Genomic DNA, 12,755 nt, shown 5'->3' on the forward strand with positions numbered 1-12,755 from the left:
AATAATTATGGATAGAGCCCGGAAATTGTATGCACTAAACGGAATACGCCCTAAAAAATGCCAAAATATGAAAAAAACAAAACTCCCAAAAACGTGGTTAAAAATTCCAAAATATGCACTAAAACTGAGAAAAAAAAAACATGCATCTGAAAATTAAAGACCTTCAAAGAAGCAAACGTTTTCAAAATGTATACAGTATTTCCAATTTCTCGGTGCACACTCATTAGGGAAAAACAAGTTATCATACAAATTATTTCCGCACGTTTTTATTATTAAATTTCCAGCTTCTAGTGATGGATGAGTTTGTTACCCTAGTAGTGATGTCAGGGCCGCAACTAGATACTTATTCAGCCGGGGCAAGAACGCATTTTGGCGCCTACGTGTAATGTAGAAGTAGCAGTTAACGGGTGCATTCGGTACCCCCTTCCGTCCGACACTAGACCCGCCTGCTCTCCTCTTCTTCCTAGTCGAGGACATTGATTGATGCTCATTATTATTTCTTTACAAAGCAATTGGTTCGTCTTACATTTTTTGAAAAAAAAAGCTTGTGCAAAATTTTAACACTCGTTCTTTCTTAACCAGGTTGAAATAAATAATTTATTTTTAATCCGTCTTGAGCAAATGGATACCATTAAAGCCAACAAACATCTTTGGTATTTCACTAAAAACTCTCTCTAAATGCTGTTTATCTTTTACGTAAGATACAAGCACTTGCCGATTGCTTATTATTCATGTGCAACATTAAAAGCAACACTCATTCGAAAAATTATAAAAATGTGATTGAACTTATTTGGAACTTATTTGCACTTATTTTGGAATTATTCAATTTTATACATTTGTGTGCATTAACACTGAAAAAACGTCAAAATTCGCAAATGCATATGCATGTATGCATTTGCGTATAATCCGGGCTCTAGTTATGAAAAAGTTATTCGAACTCAACCCCCCGATAAGTTGTCAACAAAGACAGGAACAAATATTAATGGTATAGTTGCTGTTTGTAAAGTAGAATCGTCATGTAATCTGCAAAAAGTACTATGAGGCGATCCTACAGTTGTCAAGCTTATTTAATGTTATCGTCAATTGGTTAGGGGTAATTAAAGTATTACGTCATCATCGATGGAGGGGGGGGAAGGGGGGTTTCCGATTTGCTGATTTTTGATGACAAGGGGGAGGGGGGGGGTTGGATAATGTTTACCCTTTATGAAAATATGAGTTAGGATTCAGAGGGGCAGAGCTGATAACGAAATTTTGCTGACAAGTGGGGGGGGGGGGGTCGAAAATGGCTAAAAATTTGCTTACGTAATAGCCCCCAAAGCAGAATGTGCCAAAACAATTATCGCTATTGCAGAACAACAATTTGGAAGAGTTTCAAGAAAAAGTGCAAAAAAACATTATTACATGTATGTGGATTTTTACCGCAGAACATTTCCAGTCAGCTGAGGAGCTCGTCGCAGAACAGTGATAAACATTCTGCTTCGGGGCGTAATACTTGAACGGCCCCTTAATTGTTTTTTCATTCAGAATTTCCGATCAAGTGGAAAGGGGGAGTAGGATGATGTCGGCCAAAATGTCTTGGACTTGAAACGTCTCGACATTTTGGCACACATGTCTAGCACAGACATTAGGAGGTGAAGCAAAAAATAATAATAATAATGACCCGTCTCCCCCCTCGCTTTTAATGACCCCTGTCTGGTCAGTTTTATTGCTTCGCACCTGAAGTAAGGAGGGGGTTTTCTTTCTATGACTTAAAAATTGTTATTTTTTCGCCGAAGGACTCAGCATTGAGCGTTGATTGAATCCTAATTTCTTTATTTCTGAATGAGGAATAGGTTACCCTCCCCTTCAGTGCACGACATCTGCTGTCTGTGAGCAAACAATGACATTCTCGAAATTGATATTGTGGTTTTCTTCTTGCAGAGCTGTTTTTCCGACAGTCTTTTATATGTTATCCTGGGGGCAAGTTGGGCAATGGTTGGAATAGCGTCTGTCCTGCTTGAAGGCAACTTTTATTGGTCTGGGAATTTAGAGGTCGTTGGTCAAAGCGTGTAAAAGGTGTGGGGAAAAAAAACACACACACGTTAACAATCTCTTGCCAATGAAGAGTTATATGTTTCAGATTTTCAAAAGAAATTCCCCTGCAAAAAAAATGATTCTGAAAACCTAAAAAGGAGGACAAAACGACGAATTTCCGAAACGTAGGAGGATGCTCCGAATGACGCCAAAAAAGAGGACGCTTGGTAAGTCTTACACACAATAATTACACGTAAATGCGAAAACACAATTTATAAAACTTACAAAATGTTTACTAACTATGCATAATAGCCGGTGATTATGGATAATAACCGAATTTATTGAATTTCTGTAACATATATAGCGGTAGGGATACCAGATGCGGACTGAGAAAGGAGGACGTCGTCTCAAGCAGCTTCAGTGACGTTCTTATTACGATTTTCCCAATAGATGGCGCCACTATTCCGACCAATAAACCGCCCTTAACAATAATTTTCCAAACTCTAAAACAGAACCGCTATAAAAAAAACAGAAACAGAAAAATTCTGGGAATTTCGACGGCTATTGGTGAATGCGTGCGGGTAAAGCCGGCTGTTAAAACCTTCGTACATGGAAACATAAATTCTTATTGATTAACAACATTGGTTTTAATTAATAAGCAGTCAGTGATAAATCTAATAAAAAAAATCTGATTTGAATAAAAAAACTCTTTTCATACCTTGTTCCGTTTTTCATACCTTTAGTTTGCTAAGAAAACTAACGTCTTTATGCATGGGTCCAGAAATGAAGAGTGGCCTCGTGATAATGAGATCTAGTTACAGTTTTGAGATTATGTTATTAATATCCGACTTATGTCAGTAATTCATTCCTAAAATTGACTGATGACACAAGACGACGTAAATTTTTGTAATGGTAATGCCCCTCAGTAGGAAAATAAAGGTAAAAATCTGTAGATTTTTCTTTATTTTCTTCTATTTGTACATTTTTTTTAAGCAACTTTTCCCTTGGGGGAAAAATTTCTCTTTAAGAATGTAATGCCCCAAAGAATTTCAAGCCCTGCTCAAAATGCATTCACTTAAAAAAAGTCAGTACAAGGACGAAGCGACGTAAATGTCTTGTGATGCAAGTCCGGGTATTATTATATGTAAATCGGCGGGTATGAACTTTTTCTCGTCAGGTGCAAGGCTTCATGATAAGTAATAGCTTATTAGTCCAAGAGTGCATTATGTTGTTGAGACGGCCCTAGCTAAAATGCTTCTGCTACATTATAACCACGGATACTAATACAGTCGAATCCCGTTTTAACGAATACCGTTATAGCGAAAATTCCGTTGTAATGAACACTTTTCTAAACCCCCAGATAAGATTGCATAGGAACAATGAAATTCCTTTATAGCGAAATTTCATCATAACAAAGCGATTTCTCCGTTCTCTTGGTGTTCGTTATTACGGGATTCGACTGTACTACTAAACCACACATGCACCTCGTCCACATTCCTCTGCGGAATTTCTAAGGAATTGGTACATGCTAGAATGTGCGTGTACGTGTTGTGACCCTAATTTGAAGATTGTTGCTGTGCGATGCTAATTATGTGTGTAGTGCTGCCATCTGCCATTAATTTTTCAGATTATGCGTGAAGTGTAACGGTTGAAGACTTGTACCGTTGTAGGCTTGTTGCTCTCTGTGGCGAGACTTTTAACAGGGAGATCATCTCGCATTCGTGCCCCGAAGTTGGGAACCGAACCAGGGTTTACTGAGGCAGGATAAGATTTGTCTGTAAAACATATGAAGAAGAAGAAGAAAAAGTCACAAATCGCAAGAAAAATGGAGAAAATCACTCTCTGAATGATGATGTAGATGGCGGCTGCACTACATATCAGGTGCTAACAGCGTGTAGCCTAATTGTTGCTCTAGCATACTTTATCGAGATGTAAATGGTTGTAAGCCTTAATTGCTGTACGACAATATGACCATGTTTGGTGCAGTCAACAAAGAGAACCGTCTTTTTCTTTTCATTGTACAAATATAAATCTACTTTGGTGTTCTTTCTCAACTTATGCCGCAACGAACTTATTAATTCTTCACAATTGCTAAAATATATGCTTTAGCAGTTTCATCAATTTGCTAGGATTTGCTTTTCTTATTTGAAGGAATTTCTCGAGGAAATTCGCGTATGTGGTGATTTTATTTGAAAAAAGTTTTACAAACTGAACGACATAACAGACGCATAACGGCAAATTTCGATCAGAACTTCTTAATGGCGTCCTCTTATACAGTCGCCCCTCGGCATTCGCGGGGGTGACCACTAATATGGAAAATCAACGACTTACATAAACCACGAACTTTTGATTTTTTAGACATCTTGTTTAGCTCTGCAACAGAAGTTGAAGGCACGTCCAATGATTCTCTGCGATGTTTTTCTGAAAGAATATTTTTTCTCCGTTTATTCTTAATTTCTGTTAATGTATTAGAGGATGGTTTCCGACATTGTTAAATAGTTTAAAAATTTATAGAAAAATTGAAGGAATTGGTATATTTGAAAATGCGGTTTTTTTCCAAAAAAAAAGTTATTCTCACAAAAGGGATTTTTTTTATGCAGAAAGTAATGATTTGTTCATATATAATTTTTGTCATTAGAGGGCGTTGCACAGAATGAAATCACTGAGAATATGCAAATCGGTTATAAAGCCGGATGTATGATTAATAATGAGCTCGTTTCTGAATTTCCCTGTTACTATCGTTGCATAAGGTTTTCATTGTGGCGTTGACATATGTGGATAAATCACTATTGGTGAAGTGATTTTACCACAGCCGCGTATCTCCAGCTGAAGCTTTACGAACGTTTCGGTCGCAGAAGAGATTGAAGAAGTTGCTCTTATAAAACGGCCCCGATGTACAGAAATTTAAACGAATTTTCTTTGTTTCTGTACCAAAGAAAATTCCCCCTTCGTGAGAATAATTTTTTCGTCGCAAACCGCATTCAAATACAGCCGAATCCCGTTATAACGAACTCCAAAAGACTGGAGAAATCACTTCTTTATAAAGGGATTCCAGGTTTTAGCATTGTTCTTATGTTAACTTATCTGGTAGAATTAGAAAAGAGTTCACTAAAACTAGATTTTTTCGCTATAAGGGTATTCGTTAAAACGGGATTCGACTGTATACCGATTCGTTCGATTTTTATTAATTTTTTTAATATTATTTACGAATTTGCAGGACGCCCCGTATATTTCTTCTCAGATAAAGTAGCGCCATTCAACGGAAGGCAAGATGGAATGTTATTGACTTTTTTTGGTTGATGGCTGTACCCATATTTTACTTTCGTACCTTCTTCTGAAATTTTTTATCTCATTCAGAATGTGTGTATGTTCTCATGTTCCCAGACGGGGAGAAACACTTGAGCCTGAGGGGAGGATACAAACAAAATTTTTTTCCATGAATGCTCAAAGGCACAGGAATGTTCGGAAGGGGGGGGGGACCTCAAAGCACTCGTGATCTGCTCCCCTCCCTAACCAACAAATAATAATGCTCCTGTGCGCTGGACCAGCCGGGGAGGGGGGAGGGTGGCACCGAATTCACTCTTTAACTGCTCCTTCTTAATTACGGGGTTAATTATTATGGGGTTTCCGTATTACTTTAACAGCTCGTTGGACTTCCGTATTACACGGAGGCTCCAAAATGTGAATAGCTGCGGCCCTATATGTGGCTCCAAAATAACGTATTTGTGATGTCAGAATCGTGATTGTTTCATGTTATGGCTGGTGCTGCCATCTGTCTTCCATATTTTGAAGTGAAGATGTTAAATACCCCTAAATTTTCATGTTTTACAAGTGTCAAGTTGAAGGTCTGCCTGCTCTCTGCAAAGAGACTTTTTCAAATGGGAGACTGGCTCGCGCGCGCGTATTCACGCCCCGAAGTTGGAAGGCTGGAGCCCTGCCACTACACCAGTGCCGTATTAATGCATAAGGAGGGCCCCGGGAACCTCAAATGCAAAGGGGCCTCTTGATAATGAGATCTGGTTAAGATTTTTGAGATCAATCATGTAAATATAAGCAGGCATTTATAGTGAAATGGGGGATCGTGGGGGCGCTCCATATCTGAAAAATCTATGTCCGGGGACCCAAGATGCCTTTAAAACTGCTCTGAGCCTCACCTTTGGGAGAGGACGTAGGCGCTGGGACTTAGGGGCTGAAGCCATTTGAGGCCCCTCCCCCAATAATTTCTTAAAAAACGATGCAATGAACCTTCTCTCTCCTGCACACGCACTTGTTACCTACATACGGGACGACATCAACTTTCAGCCCCACATGATGTTTTCTTCATGTCGGCGCCCTCTCGGCTACGAATTTTAGCGCAGATTTTATTGAAGTATATGCAAAAAAGTGTGATTAGAGAAAATTAATAAAGATTTTTACGGGTGATATCACAGCTCCCTCCCAAACCCTTAGTCAATTTTAAGTATACTAGATGCACACGTTTCTTCTGAAGCGAAAAACTCGGAGAAATTTATTTACAATGGGAAACATAAAGGAACGAATATTCAATTTACGAGAGTATTGGAGAACCAACTGACTGGCTGAACCTGGGACGGCAAGTCCGGCCGAAAACGCGACGAGGTGCTCACGAGTTTTGCATTTTTTCCCGACAAATCTCTGCCAAGTCCGGAAAGAGTTCGCAGAAGACGGGATCTCGGAGGTTGTGAGCGTAGGTGGCCTTCCGCAGGTTCACCTTAGTCGCCGTGGATGTCTCTATAGCTCCCACCGTCGGTGTTGTTTCGACCATGAAGCTCAGCAATCCGGCTAAGATCGACGAGGTGGTCCACGACGGGTTCCAAAGATCTGGATGATGACTGGAGATATTCATGCAGATCGCCGTATTCGGCTTGAACCTTCCGCTAGGGGTGGACATCGTGATGGTAGGGGGCTTGAACGGATACATCTCGGGGAACTGCAGTTGTCCGCGGTAGATGCCGCCGTCGTACGGAGTCTCCGGTGGGCCTACGATGGCGAAATGCCACACGAGGGTGTTCGTTGGCGAGGGATGAGCCTTCACGTAAGGAACGGGTTCCTCCAGGATGGCATTATATTCCCTCAGGAGTCGCTTCTTCGCTTGTTCTACTGATTTCTTCATGGTCCGGAATTTTCTAGCTCATCTGTAGAGTACGAATGGACTCCTTTCAATATGGAACGGGATTCGGAGCTAACAGGATACCATATCAAGTCACCGACATGCATGAGCATTCTTTTAATGAATAAAAGCGTTTCAAACTACAGCCTCTTCAAAAACTCGCTCGAAACTAATTGCATATCGTCTGTCTCGCATTTTAAACCTCGGCTGCAAAGTTGAGCGTTTATTCTTCTTGCTATGCAGAAACCGCATAGTGGGAACTCAGAAAGCTAAGGATGGTTCGAGATTCTGCTTGCTATGACGAACACGTACAAAAGCAGTGTTAACGGGGTGACTTAATTAAGCGAGGGTGTAAGGGGTGTGTCACACCCGGGCGGTACGTTGTAACGGGTGGCCTTCAGTAGACTTCAGTTGGACTGAAGAATTTAATATATTTTATGTTTTTAAATGCCATAAATTGACTGAAAACGGGAGCACCAAATATCTTGACGACGGAGATTCTGAGAAACCGTGAGGGAACAGATGGCTTGGGAATATGCCACCCCCCCATCTTGGAGCCCCACAGCCGAATATTCCCTACATCTTGGAGCAGGGACCCCAGATTGGGTTCTTTGGCTCATTCGTTTTTGGTAAATTTATGGCATGGAAAAACGAAATCCTGGGACGTGGTGGGCGTATCACTAGCCACCAACGCTCGTTGTTGATATGTAAATTAGTCTGGAGTGTTGCCAGATCACAACACCCCTTCCCTCTAAGTGATAAAGTTCTTTAACCACCTCGGACGAGCGATTGTCCTTTTGGGTCTCTCACTTGAGACAGTCACTGTCGGAGGGTCTATAACCACTGGATCGGGAGCTGTCTTGACACTTTTTGCAGGTATGACAGGTTCAGAGACGTCAGCTTGATCACTAACTGATTTTTCTTCAGAGTGTCGAATTGAATCTTTGACGGTCTGCGCAGTTCGCTCAGCTTTACCATTATTGGGAGGCTTTCTAGGAGAAATCAGTACACGTCGTATGGTATTTCGCTGCAAGAAAAGCTTATACTCTGAAGAAACGAACTGGCTTGCATTGTCGGAGACAATGACATCTGGAATACCGTGATCTCTCGAAGAACATCAATGGTTGCACCAGCCGATTTGGAATGCATATGACGCACTTCCAAAATACATCGACTATGATGAAGAACTGCTGTGCTTGGAATGGACCAGCAAAGTCCACGTGCAAACGAGACCGTGGTTTGCTTTGAATCTCCCATGGATGCACAGGAGCTTTTGGAAGGGAATTACGAGTCGGTTGACAGATACTGCCACGCTTTACGAAACGGTCTATGTCGTCATCTCGCGATTCCTTGCCACCATACATAGAAACGAGCGAGCGAGAGCTTTCATTCTTTCTATTCCTAGATGACAGAGATGTAAGGCGTGCAACACACGGATCTCCCGGAGACTGGTATGACCACGCGGTTGCCCCACAAAAGACAATTTCTATGGACGTACAATTCATTCTTTTTTTGAAAAAAATTCTGAAATTTCGAATCTGGGGTTTATCATTTGGCCAACCCCTTAGGACCCAGTTGAGTTTTCTTGATAGTGCTAGATCACGTAAATAAAATCATTTTAGAAATTTCTTTAGCATGTAAAGGAGGGTCTTCTAATTCCTCAGTGAAAAGGACTTTTAACGGAGGAGGAATACTACGATTTCAAAATTTTTTTGGGCAGTTCTAATAAGGAAATCTGCATTTTTTTGAATTTTTTCCCTGGGCTATGAATAAGAGAAAAATCATATGCATTCGATAAAATGCACCACCTTATCACATGGGTATATCTCTGGTTGGTTTATTTTTTGTGAAATTCCTAGCAGAGGTTATTATGGAAAACTGATGTCCATATAAAAAGAATGGTGAAATTTTTTAACTCCAAAAAAGTCAATGGTCGATAGAGCCTGGGTGGTGCACGTTATGAAATGAAATGGTTAAGGAGGACTCGAGACTCTCAAGTCCCCGTGGAGGCAGAGACGAATTTTCTTCCTAAACCATCATCTTCTCCAGGTAGAATCAGGCTTCCGAAAGCCTCGTATGAACGAGGCTTGTTTTCTAGTCCAAAAACAAATCAGATTCAAATACTTGTTCCTCTGCCGAAAATCGCTACCTGCCATAATGACGAATATTCGGTCGTAGACGTACCCCAATATGGTACATATACAGTACCATATCGTCTACGGTGTTTGTGTGTTGTAGCATCGCTCTCTCAAAACCTCTTTTTGTGCAACATTAAAAAAAAAAATCTACTAGAATAATATTTTTCCAACAAAAAATCGTTTCCCCCGTTTTGATGGATTCTTGCATTGGGGAAGAAAAATCCATTGGAGAGGTTAATAATTGAGTTGTGGTGTAAAAGCTATTACTTTTGGATATTTTTAGCCCGGACACTCTGTATAAGATCCTTTAGGATAATTCTAAGCGCGGGGGAAAAAAACCACAAATTTTATAGGAAAAAAAGTTTTTATTCAATTTTTGCATTTATTCATTATTTTTTGCATTATACAGTTCATATAGTATAAAAAGACGTTTAATTTGCATGTTGCCGGCATTAAATGCTCGAACGGTTACAGGCCGAAACAAAACGTGATACGCGTGTTTTCTTTCTATCTTCAGTGATTACAAACTGGGTACAGACCACCATTACAATTTGACAATGAGAGAAACATGTCTTGTACCCGAGCGTTACATACAGTCCGAAATCCGTTCAATTTGAATGAAACTATTCCCATTAAAGCATAAAGAAAAGGAAAAAAATAATGAATAATAATTACCGATGATAACATTGAGGACGAGGAAGAGGACATTTGACTACAGCAACAATGAAAAAGACTACAGAAAAATCGTAAACAAGAAACATTCGTTCCTAACCAGCGGTAATTATTGTACAGCGTAAGCGGATCGTATGCTGAAATGTAAGCTCCATGCTGGTACAGAGGGACGATGAGATGACACCAGAAAAAATAATCGATAACAACAATAATAATATTAAGGAGCTGCTCGTACATCGATAAGGATACAGTGAAATGGCAAGTTCACACTATTACGAAAGATGAGATAACATTTAAAAATATATAGTTCCGAGCCTTACTCTCCACCATTTCGATTATTTAATAATTAAAATGAAAATTGGTATTAAGTGACGATTATTTGTGTCTCAGAGTTTAAGGATGGTGTAAGGGAGGTCACGCACACAAAAAACAAAGCCTCTCGTCGCAATCCATTTCAGCGTGACCAAAAATTGTGCCCTTGGTCGTGGAGCGAGTGTCCAGCAGCAGCGGTATATCATTATTATTATTGTGTATTTACATCTGGCTCTCGTCAGTTCCCTTGTAGTTGCTCGCGTGACCTTTGTCACTGAGGCTACCACGAGCCGCGATCGAGAATTTCCTTGGGACCACCAATTCGACCTCTTCTTTTGCGGCTAGTTCGGCGTCCATTTTGTCCAGCTCAGCTTTGGAGAGGTGGTACACGATTCCGGCTCCGAACGCGTCGCCGAGGACGTTGATTGATGTTCGGATGCGATCCCTGTTAAGATACAGCAATTAGTAAAATAAATATGAAACTTGAAAAAAATTAAACTGCACAAATTTGGATGCAACAGAGGAATTAACGTTTATCATTATTAACAACAGTGGTTCTCGAACTTTTTGATCCGTGACCCCCTTTTGACAAGAAATTTATCCCGCGACCCCACATCACGTGACCATATATCCCGGGTTTTCGGGACATTTTTCCGGGACAAAGTTTTAGTTGGCGGTGGTGTTTTATCAAATTGGACGTGTTGGGACTTGTGTGTGTGTTTTTTGATTTTGATGTACAGTGTGATTTAGAAAGAATCATCTAATTTCCAAATTATTCTTCGCTTGGGTGTCGTGACCCCACACTTTGGGCACCACTGGTTTACGTCATCCCCACGATATTGCTCGAAACGAATGATTTCAGTTTCTGAATGTGATTTTAATATTAAAATAATAAAAACCCGAAGTATTTTATCTTTTCATGAAGTCAGTTATAACGACAGCTCACAATCATCGGGAAATTGGCGTTATAACGGACTTCTCGTTAAAAGCGAATTTTAAATTTTCGCTTTCTTTTGTCAACTAAAGCTGCAGATTTTAACTGCATTTTATAGGCATTCTCAAATCCTAAAAGAAGTATGACAAACACGGATCGGGTTTAGAACCGGACTTAGTTCGAAATTACTTTACTTCAGACTTAGACAGTTCGAAGTTGGGAACCACAGGAAACCAACTTCAGCCGACCACCACTGTGGCTTTGGTGGGGTTCGAGCCCGGATCCTCCGCATGCGAGTCCGTCACCATGACCACTCGGCTACGTCTATGTATTGTATCTTTTGACATATTTAGCCACAAAAATTATTTTTTTCTTTCATTTTTTACTTTGTACAAAGACGTGTTTTGAGTTGACATCACTCTCTGGAGCATTCTGTCTACCAAAATACACGTTGCATTTGGCCTTCCAGACCTCGGTTTTTACACCAAAAACGTTCTCTTTGGCAAGTACTAGACATATACCACGATTTGATAGGTTAAGAACATTAGAAATATGTCCATCAGTCTCACCTTCTGAGATTTGCACTTGTAAATTCTAAAAATCTCCTCCTTCGCGAACTGCGATGATTTAGGCATTTTGATTCACTATCAAAAAGACTTTCCCCTTTGCTTCATCCCGCTCCAAAAACACGTCATTTCAGCCCCGACACAACGTGTCTTCTTTAAAATTTGCATAAAGTGCTTAGGGGCCGTTCAAGTATTACGTAAGCAAATTTTTAGCCATTTTTGACTCCCCCCCCCCCACTTGTCAGCAAAAGTCAGCAGAACGCTGACCCCCTCCTCCCCTTGTCAGCGAAATTTCGTCATCAGCTCTGCCCCTCTGAATCCTAACTCATATTTTCATAAAGGGTGGTTGATGACGTAAGCATTATCCAAACCCCCTTCCCCCCTTGTCATCAACAGTCAGCAAATCGGAAATCCCTCCCCCCCCCCATCAATGATGACGTAATACTTGAACGGCCCCTTAAACTTTTGAGACAGTGATTCCCCACAACAATAAAAATATATAGTATTCTAACCAACTATCAGCAATGTATTCAATAAAAATACATTTATTTTAATGAATTTGGATTGCACTTCAATTATACAGGGAACAACCGATATTACCTTAAAGTGGCGACGGACTCAGAGGAATTATATTAGGCATCAAGAGGAACAAAAATCGCCATAGAACCACGTTTAGTCGGTGAAAATCGCAAGAATACTTATCAAGGGTGTGACATCGAGTGGGACAAAAAGGCCAATAATAAGTGCAAAAACCATTTATTTGACAGAATGATTGCAAAACAGCCGTTGCAGCACAGTTCAATGTCAGAAAGTAGACGAAGAGAAATGATTACGGAAGTTGTTGACATCACAGGCAAAGTTGCAATCATGCTGTCAAATAAATGTTTTTCCACTTATATTATTGGCTTTTTGTCCCACTCGACATCACACCCTTCGCAAGTGTTCTTGTGATTTTCACCGACTAAACGTAAGCACGTTCAGTCGGTTCTATG

The 12,755-nt window shown here is 40.3% G+C and overlaps 1 protein-coding gene and 1 pseudogene across 2 annotated transcripts in view; both read right to left on the bottom strand.

Annotated features, from left to right (window-relative positions):
* Window positions 1-6,634: 6,634 nt before the first annotated feature.
* On the bottom strand, window positions 6,635-7,144 carry LOC149075293 (ubiquitin-conjugating enzyme E2 J2 pseudogene; annotated as a pseudogene).
* A 2,480-nt stretch (window positions 7,145-9,624) lies between these two features.
* Window positions 9,625-12,755, bottom strand: part of LOC149075294 (excitatory amino acid transporter-like) — a 78,874-nt gene continuing 75,743 nt past the window's right edge. For both annotated transcript variants that reach the window (XM_089242638.1, XM_089242639.1), the window contains exon 10: window positions 9,625-10,708. In XM_089242638.1, coding sequence (XP_089098764.1) covers window positions 10,486-10,708 — 223 coding nt within the window. In that variant the 3' untranslated portion in view covers window positions 9,625-10,485. The remainder of the gene's footprint in view (window positions 10,709-12,755) is intronic.

Source organism: Pholcus phalangioides, unplaced genomic scaffold (genome assembly GCF_987345545.1).
Source record: "Pholcus phalangioides strain wild (caught in Gottingen) unplaced genomic scaffold, Ppha-v1.0 ptg000015l_1, whole genome shotgun sequence".
NCBI lineage: Eukaryota > Metazoa > Arthropoda > Arachnida > Araneae > Pholcidae > Pholcus > Pholcus phalangioides.